We start from the raw sequence: 15,111 nt of genomic DNA on the forward strand, positions 1-15,111 counted from the left end.
ATTTATTTTGTTAATGATGTGCATCTAGCTTTAATTCTATTTGTCCTGACGACTTGACACCTGTCCACATGTTTTGTTTTGTTGTCTGTCTCCCCCCTCCAGACTGTGAGCCTGTTGTTGGGTAGGGACCGTCTCTGTATGTTGCCAACTTGTACTTCCCAAGCGTTTAGTACAGTGCTCTGCACACAGTAAGTGTTCAATGAATACAATTGAGTGAATGAATGAATAAATGTTATATAGTACTCTCCCAAGTGTTTAGTACAGTGCTGTGCCTGCAGTAAATGCTCAATAAACTATTGAATGAATGAACTATATTCTTGTATCTTTTATGGCTACTGCAAACCTGAACACTTAGTACTCTGACTACACGTAGTAGATGTTCAATAAATATTAATCGCTGGCACTGGCATCTCTACAGGTGCCATATATACTGGCACCTGTATGTATGTATATATGTTTGTACATATTTATTACTCTGTTTATTTTACTTGTACATATCTATTCTATTTATTTTATTTTGTTAGTATGTTTGGTTTTGTTCTCTGTCTCCCCCTTTTAGACTGTGAGCCCACTGTTGGGTAGGGACTGTCTCTATATGTTGCCAATTTGTACTTCCCAAGCACTTAGTACAGTGCTCTGCACACAGTATGCACTCAATAAATACGATTGATGATCTCTTGAGCACTTACTACATCCTGAACACTCTACTAAGTGCTTGGGAGAGTACTGTACAACAGATATCACTGACAGGTTTGGTCAGAGGAAATAGAGTGTCTGAAGCGATCTTCATTTTGTGTACTGGGCTTCAAGTGGTAAATGGCATGTTTTCACTTCTGAATTTCATTGTATCCAAAGTCAATATCATTTCCTATTTGATTATTAATGTTGGAGAAATCATTAGAGCAGGAGAAGTGTTATTTTGGGTCAGACTAGTTTTCCCCACAGCCTGTGTTCTGTTCCTATCAAATAAGTTGTAAAGCAGTCAGTCAATCAGTGGTATTTATGGAGTGTTTACTGCGTGGCTCTGTGGGAAAGAGCACGGGCTTTGGAGTCAGAGGTCATGGGTTCAAATCCCGGCTCCGCCAATTAGCTGTGTGACTTTGGGCAAGTCACTTAACTTCTCTGTGCCTCAGTTCCCTCATCTGTAAAATGGGGATGAAGACTGTGAGCCCCCCCGTGGGACAACCTGATCACCTTGTAACCTCTCCAGTGCTTAGGACAGTGCTTTGCACATAGTAAGTGCTTAATAAATGCCATTATAAATAAAAAAAACTAAGTGCTAAAGCAATGTGACTCTTCATTTCATTCATTCAATCATAGTTATTGAGCGCTTACTGTATGCAGAGCACTGGACTAAGCACTTGGAAAGTACAATTCGGCAACAGAGACAATTCCTACCCAACAATGGGCTCAACAGTCTAGAAGGGGGAGACAGACAACAAAACAAAACAAGTAGACAGGTATCAATAGCATAAAAAGCGCTTAGTACAGTGCTCTGCACACAGTAAGCACTCAATAAATACGATTGATGATAATAGCATTTCCACATCTAGACCTCGAGTTCCCTGAGGGTAGGGAATGTGCCTATGAACTCTATTGCTTGAGAAGCAGCGTGGCTCAGTGGGAAGTAGCACGGGCTTTTGAGTCAGAGGTCATGAGTTCAAATCCCGGCTCCTCCACTTGTCAGCTGTGTGACTTTGGGCAAGTCACTTCACTTCTCTGTGCCTCAGTTACCTCATCTGTAAAAAGGGGATGAAGACTGTGAGCCCCACATAGGACAACCTGATCACCTTGTAATCTCTCCAGTGCTCAGAACAGTGCATTGCACATAGTAAGCGCTTAATAAATGCCATCATTATTATTATTATTGTGTTGTTCTCTCCCTAGTGCCTAGGAGGGTACTCAATAAAACTATTGATTAGTTGCTTTCCTCATAAGGGACCTCTTCTCCTATCTGGACAGTGAAAAAGCAGGATAGAAAGAGCATTGATTCTTTTGAAATGTGTTGTTGGAGAAGGCTTTTGTGAATACCATGGACTGCCCGAAAAACCAACATATGGATTTTACAGCAGTGGAAAGCCAAATAGCCTGACTTAGATTAGCATATTTTGGATTCGTAATCAGGAGGACTGATTCTCTGGAGTAGACACTAATGCTAGGAAAAGTCATCATCAATCGTATTTATTGAGCGCTTACTGTGTGCAGAGCACTGTACTAAGCGCTTGAGCACTGTACTAAGCGCTTGAAAGTCCAGGGAAAACGTGGAAGATGCAGACTGGCTGCTAGATGGAGCGAGACCATAACTACAATAATGAAGAACCGTTAGAAAGGTTGCGGATTGTGACAGAGGACAGGACATTCTGGAGAAAGTGTATCCATGGAGTCGCTATGAATCAGAAATGAGTTGACGGCACTTAATATGAAACTCTTAGTGATGTCTATTCTGATTCCCCAATCTTCTCTTTAATGATTTTATCCATGGACCTATTTAGTCATTTCTAATCCTAATATTTTCAACTTTGACAACTTTTCTCCGTGACATTAACTGCCATACGTTGTCCACCTTGGAAAGTGTTTCCTTTTCCTGGCTTCTGTGGGAACCACCCTGGTCCTGAGGCCTGAATTTGATGAACAAATAATCTTTGATTATCCCGGACACCTGTTTCATTGATTTGTAGGTTTTATTCACATCCTGTCTCATCTTTTAGGTTGCTAGACAACAGCGCTAATATAGTTTCATTCTACTCTTTTTTGTTATGGTTATTCGTTGCACACTGTACTAAGTGCCAGGCACCCTGCTAAGTGGTGGAGTTGATACGAGATAATCAGGTTGGGCACAGTCCCTGTCCTTTGCGAGACACACAGTCTTAATCCCCATTTTACGGAGGAGGTAACTGAGACTCAGAAAAGAGAAGTGACTTATCCAAGTTCACACAGCTGACACGTGGCAGAGTCAGGATCAGAACTCAGGACCTTCCGAATCCCAGGCCCGTGCTGTATTCCCTGGACCACACTGCTTCTCTGCTAGGCCGTGCTGCTAATCAGTTAGGGAAGTTATTCCCGGGAAGCAGCTGTGGCTCAGTGGAAAGAGCGTGGGCTTGGGAGTCAGAGGTCTTGGGTTCTAATCCCGGCTCTGCCACTTATCAGCTGTGTGACTTTGGGCAAGTCACTGAACTCCTCTGTGCCTCAGTTACCTCATCTGGAAAATGGAGATTAAAGACTGTGAGCCCCACGTGGGACAACCTGATTACCTTGTATCTCCTCCAGCGCTTAGAACAGTGCTTGGCACATAACGCCTAACAATTACCAAAATTATTATTATAACACTTTGGTGCCTTTATGACTAACTCTAACCAATACTTCTTATTAGATTTGGTGACTTTGGAAACAGCAACGTGGTTGGGTTTTTTAGTTGTGGCTTTTGATTCCTTTCCTGAAGGTGCCGGGCTGATGATTTAAATCCTAGTCAATGGAGACTTCAAAATCATACCAGTACTACTTACTGAGTGCTTATGATTTATGAAGATTTGCTCAGGGCTTGTAGACACCAGCCCCTGAACATAATTTAGGGTGCTAGGGCAAAGAACGAGTGGTTTGTTTTGATTTTGTTTCTAAATTGGGTAATAACAATAATTGTGGTATTAGGCGATTGCCAAGCACTGTACCAAGCGCTGGGAAAATAATAATGATAATAATGGCATTTATTAAATGCTTACTATATGCAAAGCACTGCTCTAAATGCTGGGGAGGTTACAAGGTGATCAGGTTGTCCCAGGGGTCTCACAGTCTTAATCCCCATTTTACAGATGAGGTAACTGAGGCACAGAGAAGTTAAGTGGCTTGCCCAAGTCACACAGCTGACAATTGGTGGAGCCGGGATTTGAACGCATGACCTCTGACTCGAAAGCCTGTGCTCTTTTGACTGAGCCACGCTGCTTCTCTGATAATAATAATAATAATAATAATAATAATGGCATTTATTAAGCGCTTACTATGTGCAAAGCACTGTTCTAAGCGCTGATAAGATACAAGATAATACAAGATAGATACAAGGTAATCGGGTTGGACACATGAGTCTCACAGTCTGAATCCCCGTTTTCCAGATGAGATAACTGAGGCTCAGAGAAGTGAAGTGACTTGCCAAAGTCACACGGCAGAGAAGTGGCGGAGCCGGGATTAGAACCCAGGTCCTTCTCCCAGGTCTGGACTCTTTCCATTAGGCCACGTTGCTTCTCCAATTTAAGCGGCCATTTGTAGCAGTCTTTCTGTGGGTTTTTCCCCCATTTCGGACGGTGAGCTGCAGTTGACAGGGATTGTGTCCGAGTGAATGCCGTCTGACTGACCTGGATCAGAGAGACTGCTCAGCCCAGCCTGGCCACCTGGAACGATCCCAGTTCTGGGTTCTAATCCCGACTCTGCCACTTGTCTGCAGTGTGACCGTGCCTCAGTTCCTCATCTGTAAAATGGGGACTAAATCCCTGTTCTCCCTCCTACTTAGACTGTGAGTCCCAAGTGGGACAGGTTGTGGGTCTCACTGGATTATCCCATATCTACCTCAGTGGTTAACACAGGGCTCGGCATGTAGTAAGAGCTTAAAAAATATCGCGATTAGTGTTAGGAGGTAAAATACAAGTGGCTCCTGGAAACTGTAAATCAAAACCGTGTATGTCAGAAGTACTTTTCTCGCAGGAACCCTGTTACTGAAGGTGATTTGATGGGTAATACAGGGATTGCACAAAGTAAGAGTTTAAGAAATACCACAGCTAGTATTAAGATGTAAAACACATGGTTCCTGGAAACTGTATTTTAAATCAATATCTTGTATGTCAGAGCTGCTTTTCTTATAGGAAATGTTACTAAAGGTGATTAAGTAGAAGCAGCGTGGCTCAGTGGAAAGAGCACGGGGTTGGGAGTCAGAGGTCATGGGTTCTAATCCTTGCTCCGCCACTTGTCAGCTGTGTGACTTTGGGCAAGTCACTTAAGTTCTCTGAGCCTCAGTTCCCTCATCTGGAAAATGGGGATTAAGACTGTGAGCCCCATGTGGGACAGCCTGATCACCTTGTACCCCCGCCAGTGCTTAGAACAGTGCTTTGCACATAGTAAGTGCTTAACAAATGCCATCATTATTATTATGATTTGGTTTCAGTGAAGCCCCTCTCTTGTTCTGTGTCTCCCCCTCTCTCCCTCTCTCTCTCTCTCTCTCTCTCTCACACTATTATGGTATTTGCTAAGTGCTTACTATGTATCAAGCACACTTGGGAGTCAGAGGACATGGGTTCTAATCCCAGCTCAGCCACTTGGGAGCTGTGTGACCTTGGGCAAGCCAGTTAACTTCTCTGTGCCTCAGTTACCTCACCTGTAAAATGGGAATTAAGACTGTGAGCCCCAAGTGGGACAACCTGATTACCTTGTATCTACCCCAGCACTTAGAACGGTGCTTGGCACATAGAAAGCGCTTCACAAGTACCATCATTATTATTACTAGGCAATCAGGTTGGACACAGTCCCTGTCCCACAGGAGGCCACAGTCTTCTCTGGAGTTGGGGCAGGGGGGACACCTTGGTTCAACTCCAGATGGGATGTCAACACAGAGACCCCTCTTCCTCTCTGTCTCTCCCTCTATTTCTCTGTCTCTCCCTCGCCCACCTCCCCCTTACTCTCCTTCTAATACAGTGATTTAAGGCATTTCTCTCTAGTCAGAGTCAACAGTGAAAAAACAAACTCCCCTAGAGTGAAATAACACACTCCCCTACTAACAAATTTTCACTTTTCATGTTGGAGGCATGAATACCCCACCCTAAAGGCATGGCATCAGCACATTATATATACTTTGCATTTTCTATTATACTTACATACTTATGCTCTCTCTCTCTCTTTTATATATATATGTATATATATACTATATATATGTAGTATATATATATGCATTTTATATTATACTTATACTCTCTCTCTCTTTACTCTCTCTCTCTCTCTCTCTCTCTCTCTCTCTCTCTCTCTCTCTCTCTCTCTCTCTCTCTCTCTCTCTCTCCCAGTTGTGCTCGTCCTTTCCTTTCTAAAAGCAACAGCATCCTATCTTGGACTACCATATATGTTGTCATTAAATTGCTCATCAATTATCAGTTTGTGCTGCACAGATCTGCCGACTGAAATACCTGTATATTCAGGGTTACATTCTCACCAATATGCTATTTGTAAATAAAGACACCAGAGAACAAACCTACTGTCATTCTGGAGGGAGTAAGCCTAATTCCTTCGCAGGCTAAAAATAGCAATGTCAATTCTTGAAAAGCAGCTTGGCCTGTTATTCCGATGGTTGTTTGTTTTTAATGTCTAAAACACTCATTATTAAAGGAATAATAAATATTCCAAAAGTCAGCCTGGCATGAAACAATCAGAAATGATCCGACTAGGTGGAGGCAGGATCTTTAAGAAGTTCTGATTCTGGAGCGGACAAGTGAGCCCACTGTTGGGTAGGGACCGTCTCTATACGTTCCCAACTTGTACTTCCCAAGCACTTAATACAGTGCTCTGCACACAGTAAGTACTCAATAAGTACGATTGATTGATTGTACTTCCCAAGCGCTTAGTACAGTGCTCTGCACACAGTAAGCACTCAATAAATACGATTGAATGAATGAATGAACACAGTTCCAGGTTCTTTGTGTAGCAGATGCAATCCATCAGTGGTATGCATTGAACATGAACTGCGTGCAGAACACTGTACTAAGCGCTTGGGAGAGGGCAACAACACAACAACACAACAGGAATGCCCGCCCTCTGCCCATCCGCCAAGCTAGCTCTCTTCCTCCCTTCAAGGCCCTGCTGAGAGCTCACCTCCTCCAGGAGGCCTTCCCACACTGAGCCCCTTCCTTTCTCTCCCCCTTGTCCCCCTCTCCATCCCCCCATCTTACCTCCTTCCCTTCCCCACAGCACCTGTATATATGTATATATGTTTGTACATATTCATTACTCTATTTATTTATTTATTTATTTTACTTGTACATAACTATTCTATTTATTTTATTTTGTTAGTATGTTTCATTTCGTTCTCTGTCCCCCCCTTTTAGACTGTGAGCCCACTGTTGGGTAGGGACTGTCTCTATAAGTTGCCAATTTGTACTTCCCAAGCGCTTAGTACAGTGCTCTGCACACAGTAAGCGCTCAATAAATACGATTGATTGATTGACAGTATATCGGAGTTAGCAAGCATGTTCGCTCAAGGAGCTTACAGTCTAGTGAGAGATTCAGGCATTAAAATAAATTACACACGGGAGCAGAGTATAAGGGTAGATGATGATGGCATTTGTTAAGCGCTTACTATGTGCAAAGCACTGTTCTATGCGCTGGGGGGATACAGTGTGATCACGTTGTCCCACGGGGGGCTCACAGTCTTAATCCCCATTTTTGCAGATGAGGTAACTGAGGCCCAGAGAAGCTAAGTGACTTGCCCAAGGTCACACAGCAGACTTGTGGTGGGGCTGGGATTCGAACCCATGACCTCTGACTCCAAAGCCCGCGCTCCTTCTGCTGAGCCACGCTGCTAGATATTTTGGGGCAGAGGTGGGTTTGGATCGATCATATTTACTGAGTGTTTGCTGTGTGCAGAACACTGTACTAAGCGCTTGGGAGAATGCTTAGTACACCCCCCGCTGCCCCAAGACTCTGAGCTTGTTGTGGGCAGGGATCGTCTCTCTTTATTGCTGTATTGTACTTTCCCAAGCAGTTAGTACAGTGCTCTGCCCACAGTAAGCGCTCAATAAATAAGATTGAAAGAATGAATGAGAATACAACATGGCAGAGTTGGGGAACACTTCCCTTGCCCACACGGAGCTTACAATCTAGAGTAGCAAAGCGCTTAAGGGGTAGAAACCTCTACATAGTTGCATAGTAGAGAAGTAGCGTGATGTGGATAGAACAAGAGCCTGGGAATCAGAAGATCATGAGTTCTAATTCTGGCTCCGCCACTTGTCTGCTGTGTGACATTGGGCAAGTCACTTCACTTCTCCGTACCTCCGTGACCTCATCTGGAATATGGGGATTGAGAATGTGAGCCCCGTGTGAGGAACAAAGACCATGTCCAACTTGATTGCTCGTATCCAACCCGGCGCTTAGTACAGTGCCGAGCACAAAATAAGCACCTAATGAATACCACAACTAGTATTATCATTATTGGTGATGCAAAAGGGAGGATGACTATGAAATTGCTGGCATAGATAATGATTTCTTTCAAAGGGAGAGAAGAGGTGATCAGTCTAGCTCTGATATTATCACTCATGCCCACATACGCTGATAAAATCTCAGCGTCAGTAGCAGTGACTTCAGACACGGAGGACCTCTTTAATTGTGTCTTTTTCCATGTATACATAGCCATAGGTTCGTGTCATTATTCCAGATTTACAAGCAATGTTTCAGTCCTCTCATTATTCATTCATTTAATCGTATTTATTGAGCGCTTACCATGTGCATGCTATGCGCTTGGGAGAGTAAAGTATAACAAACAGACACATTCCCTGCCCACAACGAGCTTACAGTCTAGAGGGAGAAATAACAACTTTATTAACTTAATGACATTAACAACTTGTACTTCCCAAGCGCTTAGTACAGTGCTCTGCACACAGTAAGCGCTCAATAAATACGATTGAATGAATGAATGAATTAACTTAATAACTTCATAACAAGATCTATGGGAAAGGCATGCTAGGTTGAGATGACTATTTGCAATTGCGGAAGTGGCTATGCGCTCACCTGATGGAGATAATATATTTTCAAAGGCTTCAAATGTGTTTATGTTGAATTTAGTACAGTGTTCCCAGTGCTTTGTACAGTACCTGGCACATAGTAAGCGCTTAACAAAATGTTTATGTTGAATTTGGTACAGTGTCCCCAGAACTTAGTACAGTCCCTGGCACATAGTAAACGCTTAACAAATACCATAATCATCATTAATGGCAGTACTTTCATTCATTCAATCATATTTATTGAGCGCTTCCTGTGTGCAGAGCACTGTACTAAGCGCTTGGGAAGTACAAGTTGGCAACATACAGAGACAGTCCCTACCCAACAACAGTAGAAGGGGGAGACAGACAACAAAACAAAACATATGGACAGGTGTCAAGTCATCAGAACAAATAGAATTAAAGCTAAATGTACATCATTAACAAAATAAATAGAATAGTAAATATGTACAAGTAAAATAAATAGAGTAATAAATCTGTACAAACAAATATACAGGTGCTATGGGGAGGGGAAGGAGGGGGAGGAGGAGAGGAAAAAGGGGATTCAGTCCAATTTTAATAGCACAGGGTTGTCACTTTTTTGCCACCCACATTTAAGGCTTTGTAAATGTTTAAGATTGGGTAGTATTGACCACACTGTTGTCAGTTTGGTGAACCTCATAGCCAAGAGAAATTGAAACTGACCGTTACCCACATAAGGTTCCCTTTCCAAGCTTTCTGCCTAAGGAATTACATTTGTTATTTCAGGATGTATTGAGTCATTTCTGTCGACTTATTTAGATTCCACTGCCAGTTTGATTGGAGTGGAATGCTCTTTCCTTTTGATCATCGTTGGGGATTATTACTGAGGCTGCTAAATGGAGCCCACGTTTGATTCCACCAGGGATTGAAGCAGTCCTTAAAAACATTTCATTCAATCGTATTTATTGAGAGCTTACTGTGTGCAGAGCACTGTACTAAGCGCTTGGGAAGTACAAGTTGGCAGCATAGTTCCAACATTTGGAAGGGGAATGGCAATCAGGGTACTTGCTAAGCACACACTGTGCCAAGCACTGCTCTAAACGCTGGGGTAGATACAAGTTATTCAGGACATAGCTCTTAGCAGCATATTTATGTACGTATCTTATATTCATTCAATCATTTTTATTGATCGCTTACTGTGTGCAGAGCACTGTAATAAGTGCTTGGGAAGTACAAGTTGGCAACATATAGAGACGGTCCCTACCCAACAGTGGGCTCACAGTCTTATATATATGTAAATAAGTAACTGAGTTTACATATGTGTGTAAGTATGCATATATGAACAAATATATAAACTCATTTATTTTGACCATTCTAGTTGTAAATCTTTTCTTAGCATGAAAGCTCCTTCTGAGCAGGAAATGTGTTACATCTGTATTCTTTAGTTCTCAAGTGTCTAGGCTCTGCCACTTGTCTGCTGTGCGGCCCTGGGCAAGTCATTTCACTTCTCTGGGCCTCAGTTACCTCATCTGCAAAATGGTGGTTAAGACCGTGAGCCCCATTTACCTCCTGCTTGCCAAATCCAACGGCTCATACTCTGTCCTAATCCTCCTCGACCTCTCAGCTGCCTTTGACACTGTGGACCACCCCCTTCTCCTCCACACGTTATCTGACCTTGGCTTCACAGACTCCGTCCTCTCCTGGTTCTCCTCTTATCTCTCCGGTCGTTCTTTCTCAGTCTCTTTTGCAGGCTCCTCCTCCCCCTCCCATCCTCTTACTGTGGGGGTTCCCCAAGGTTCAGTGCTTGGTCCCCTTCTGTTCTCAATATACACTCACTCCCTTGGTGACCTCATTCGCTCCCACGGCTTCAACTATCATCTCTACGCTGATGACACCCAGATCTACATCTCTGCCCCTGCTCTCTCCCCCTCCCTCCAGGCTCGCATCTCCTCCTGCCTTCAGGACATCTCCATCTGGATGTCCGCCCGCCACCTAAAGCTCAACATGTCGAAGACTGAGCTCCTTGTCTTCTCTCCCAAACCTTGTCCTCTCCCTGACTTTCCCATCTCTGTTGACGGCACTACCATCCTTCCCATCTCACAAGCCCGCAACCTTGGTGTCATCCTCGACTCTGCTCTCTCATTCACCCCTCACATCCAAGCCGTCACCAAAACCTGCCGGTCTCAGCTCCGCAACATTGCCAAGATCCGCCCTTTCCTCTCCATCCAAACCGCTACCCTGCTAATTCAAGCTCTCATCCTATCCCGTCTGGACTACTGCACTAGCCTTCTCTCTGATCTCCCATCCTCGCGTCTCTCTCCACTTCAATCCATACTTCATGCTGCTGCCCGGATTATCTTTGTCCAGAAACGCTCTGGACATATCACTCCCCTCCTCAAAAACCTCCAATGGCTACCGATCAATCTGCGCATCAAGCAGAAACTCCTCACCCTGGGCTTCAAGGCTGTCCATCCATCCCCTCGCCCCCTCCTACCTCACCTCCCTTCTCTCCTTCTACTGCCCAGCCCGCACCCTCCGCTCCTCCACCACTAATCTCCTCACTGTACCTCGCTCTCGCCTGTCCCGCCATCGACCCCCGGCCCACGTCATCCCCCGGGCCTGGAATGCCCTCCCTCTGCCCATCCGCCAAGCTAGCTCTCTTCCTCCCTTCAAGGCCCTGCTGAGAGCTCACCTCCTCCAGGAGGCCTTCCCAGACTGAGCCCCTTCTTTCCTCTCCCCCTCGTCCCCCTCTCCATCCTCCCGTCTTACCTCCTTCCCTTCCCCACAGCACCTGTATATATGTATATATGGTTGTACATATTTATTACTCCATTTATCTATTTATTTATTTATTTTACTTGTACATTTCTATCCTACTTATTTTATTTTGTTGGTACGTTTGGTTCTGTTCTCTGTCTCCCCCTTTTAGACTGTGAGCCCACTGTTGGGTAGGGACTGTCTCTATGTGATGCCAATTTGTACTTCCCAAGCGCTTAGTACAGTGCTCTGCACATAGTAAGCGCTCAATAAATACGATTGATTGATTGATTGATTGATTGATTTAGGACAGGGACTGTGTCCCAACCAATCTGCTTGTATCTACCCTAGCGCTTGTATGTATATGTATAGTAAGTGCTTAACAAGTACCACATTATTATTATTATTATTATTATTATTATTATTATTACTATTACTGGTGAAGTCCACTACACCAAATGAGTACTCAGTAAATGCAATTAGTGTTACTATCTTTATGTGCTATTTTTTAGGATCTTATACCTCTTTAGGGAGAGAGAAATATGGCCTAATGGTTAGAGCACAGGCCTGGGACTCAGAAGGACCTAGGTTTAAATCCCAGCTCCACTTGCTTTGTGACTTCAGGCAAGTCCCTTCACTTCTCTTGGCCTCAGCTACCTCATCTGTAGAATGGGGATTAAGACTGTGAGCCCCATTTGAGACAGGGATCTTGCCCAACCTGATTACCTTGTAACTACCCCAGTGCTTAGAACTGTTCCTGGAATGTAGTAAGCGCTTAACAGATACCATAAACAGGCAAACAAGTAGACTTGTCTTGTTTTATACCGTCGAGTTGTCTTCGATCCATAGCGACGCCATGGACATGTCTTTCCCAGAACGCCGCACCTCCATCTGCAGTTGCTCTGGTAGTGGATCCAGAGAGTTTTCTTGGAAAAAATACGGAAGTGGTCGCGGAATACTCAAATTCACAATAGGTGCAAGAATAAGAAAAGAATTGTACAGAACAACAAAATTCACCTTCTCACAAATACACAGATATGCACAGTCGTGCCAAAGTGGTTGAAGGGATGGCATGAACAGGAAGATGGGGAATCAGACTAGAATGCTTCTTGGAGTTAGCTCCTTGTGGGCGGGGAATGTGTCTACCAACTTTGTTACATTATACTCTCCCAAACTCTTATCACAGTGCTCTGCACAGTACAAGCGCTCAACGAATACAATCCATTGATAGCTTGGAGGAGGTGACAACTCTGGTTGGAGAACCATTTCATGTTTAATTTCTCAATAAACTCCAAGAAGCCTAGTAACATCTTTCCAAACTTACCAAAATAATAAGAATGCTTTTTAGCTAAACCTTCTTTTATTTTATTTTTTTTTGTCCTGAGTACTGCTTCAGTACTCTATTAATTTACTATTAATATCGCTCTATTTATTTATTACTCTATTTATTTATTTTACTTGTACATATCTATTCTATTTATTTTATTTTGTTAGTATGTTTGGTTTTGTTCTCTGTCTCCCCCTTTTAGACTGTGAGCCCACTGTTGGGTAGGGACTGTCTCTATATGTTGCCAACTTGTACTTCCCAAGCGCTTAGTACAGCACACAGCACACAGTAAGTGCTCAATAAATACGATTGATTGATTCAGGTGTCTTTCTAAGATCTGGTAAAAGCATGTTTGAAGACATATATACTTGGAGTTGTTAAGTTCTATTTGACATAAGCATTTTATTTTTCTAGGTAGCCTTAATTTACTTTGTCATTCTAAATGATTATGCACTTTTTTTCTTAAATGACTGTAAGCAAGATAGCTGTTGATAAACTTTTTTTCATGGTGTTTGTTATGTTCTTACTGTGTTTGCTGAGGTAGATAAAAGGTAATCAGCTTGGACACAATCCGTGTCCCACAAGGGGCTGTCTTCATCTCCATTTTACAACTGAGGCATAGAGAAGTAAAGTGACTTGCCCAAGGTCATCCAACAGACCTGTGGTGGAGTTGGAATTAGAACCCAGGTCCTTTTGACTGTCAGGCCCATGCCATTTCCACTACCTCACACTGCTTCTCTAAACTTCATTCCAATAATCGAACAACTCAGGTTAATTTGAGCAGTTGGCACAAGAGACTAGACTTGGTTTATCTGTTTTCTTTGAGAGTTGTGAAAATTGTCAATTTTCCTTTCTTAACAAACCAACACATTCAGTTTCATAGCAGATGTCCACACTGTTTCCTTGTTGTAACGGATCATTACAAAGTCAATTACGTGCTTATGAATTTTCAAATACAATTAGTGGTAATTGCATATAAGGCGGGAGGTACTTTAAAAGTGATCATCAAATGTGCCCTGTTCCACAACATTGATTTTTTTTTTCCCCTCTTTTTTTCTTCCACAGGGATCTGCGTTTTAACAGAATTAGAGAGATCCAGCCTGGAGCATTTAAGCATCTTAAAAATTTAAATACACTGTAAGTGAAACACATCTTTTTTTAAGTTAAGATTTTTTTATAATTATGTACTTCCGAGTTCAGTAAATACTAGTTTTTAGTGTCTAGTAATAAGCAATAATATATATGTGGCCTTCATTAAGTAAAATGAAAGTGATGGCTCCAAGTTAGTGCAACCATAAAATTTGATGACATTTCAGTGTGAGAACATGAAATGTACATCGCCTAGCGTGTCAAATCATAGATTTAATTTCCGAAGCCGCAGTAAACCAGGAAATTGTTAACCCACAAACGGAGCTCAGAGAAGGAATTAAATGTTTTGAATTGAATAGAATTGCAAATTGCTAACCACACTGGATTCCCTTTGCCCCCCCACAAAGATAAGTCGTCTATCCTGACTCTGGATGCTGTGATTAATACATTGGGAACGCAGTATTTTCTCTTGCATTTTTGGTTGAAAAAGTATTGCATGATAAAAATGAATTCAGTCCTCATAATTATGAGAGGTATGACTGGTCATTTTAATTGTAATAATACTAAAAATGATTGTGGGGTTTAAGCCCTTATTATGTGCCAAGCACTGTACTAAGCACTGGGGTAGATATAAACTAATCAGTTTGGACTTTTAGACTGTGAGCCCACTGTTGGGTAGGGACCATCTCTATATGTTGCCAACTTGTACTTCCCAAGTGCTTAGTACAGTGCTCTGCACACAGTAAGCGCTCAATAAATACGATTGATTGATTGATTGACTAAACTTCTAATTTACGTTAGGATTTTAGTAATTTACACTTTGGACTTTCATTTTTGTAGTTTTCAGAAAATGAATGGTCATTTGAATTTCTTTTCAGCCTTCTGAACAACAATCAAATTCAGAGAATTCCTAGTGGAGCCTTCGAAGACCTGGAAAATTTAAAATATCTGTAAGTTATTTACTGTTATATCACCCAAATGGGGCAATGTCCATTGATTCGATATTCCGAGTTTCGTGGCTGTAGTTACCAAGTCGTAGGCTACTATTTTAAGTTTCCCTGGCAGTCTTTCCCACTGCTCCAGTCGAATAGGATTGCTCCAGTATCTTGAAGTAGCACGGCATAGCAGATAGAACAAGGGCCTGAGGGGCAGAAGGTCATGGGTGCTAATTCTGCTGCTGCCACTTGTCTGCCGTGAGACCTTGGGCAGGTCACTTCACTTCTCTGCATCTCAAATACC

General features: G+C 42.7%; 1 protein-coding gene across 1 annotated transcript in view; it reads left to right on the forward strand.

Moving 5' to 3' along the window:
- The window catches only part of PXDN (peroxidasin), a 124,665-nt gene that overhangs the window by 38,000 nt on the left and 71,554 nt on the right, over positions 1-15,111 (forward strand). Inside the window, exons 3-4 of the mRNA XM_038771651.1 lie at positions 13,849-13,920; positions 14,751-14,822. Of these exons, the coding sequence (XP_038627579.1) occupies positions 13,849-13,920; positions 14,751-14,822 (144 nt within the window). The remainder of the gene's footprint in view (positions 1-13,848; positions 13,921-14,750; positions 14,823-15,111) is intronic.

Source organism: Tachyglossus aculeatus, chromosome X1 (genome assembly GCF_015852505.1).
Source record: "Tachyglossus aculeatus isolate mTacAcu1 chromosome X1, mTacAcu1.pri, whole genome shotgun sequence".
Lineage (NCBI taxonomy): Eukaryota > Metazoa > Chordata > Mammalia > Monotremata > Tachyglossidae > Tachyglossus > Tachyglossus aculeatus.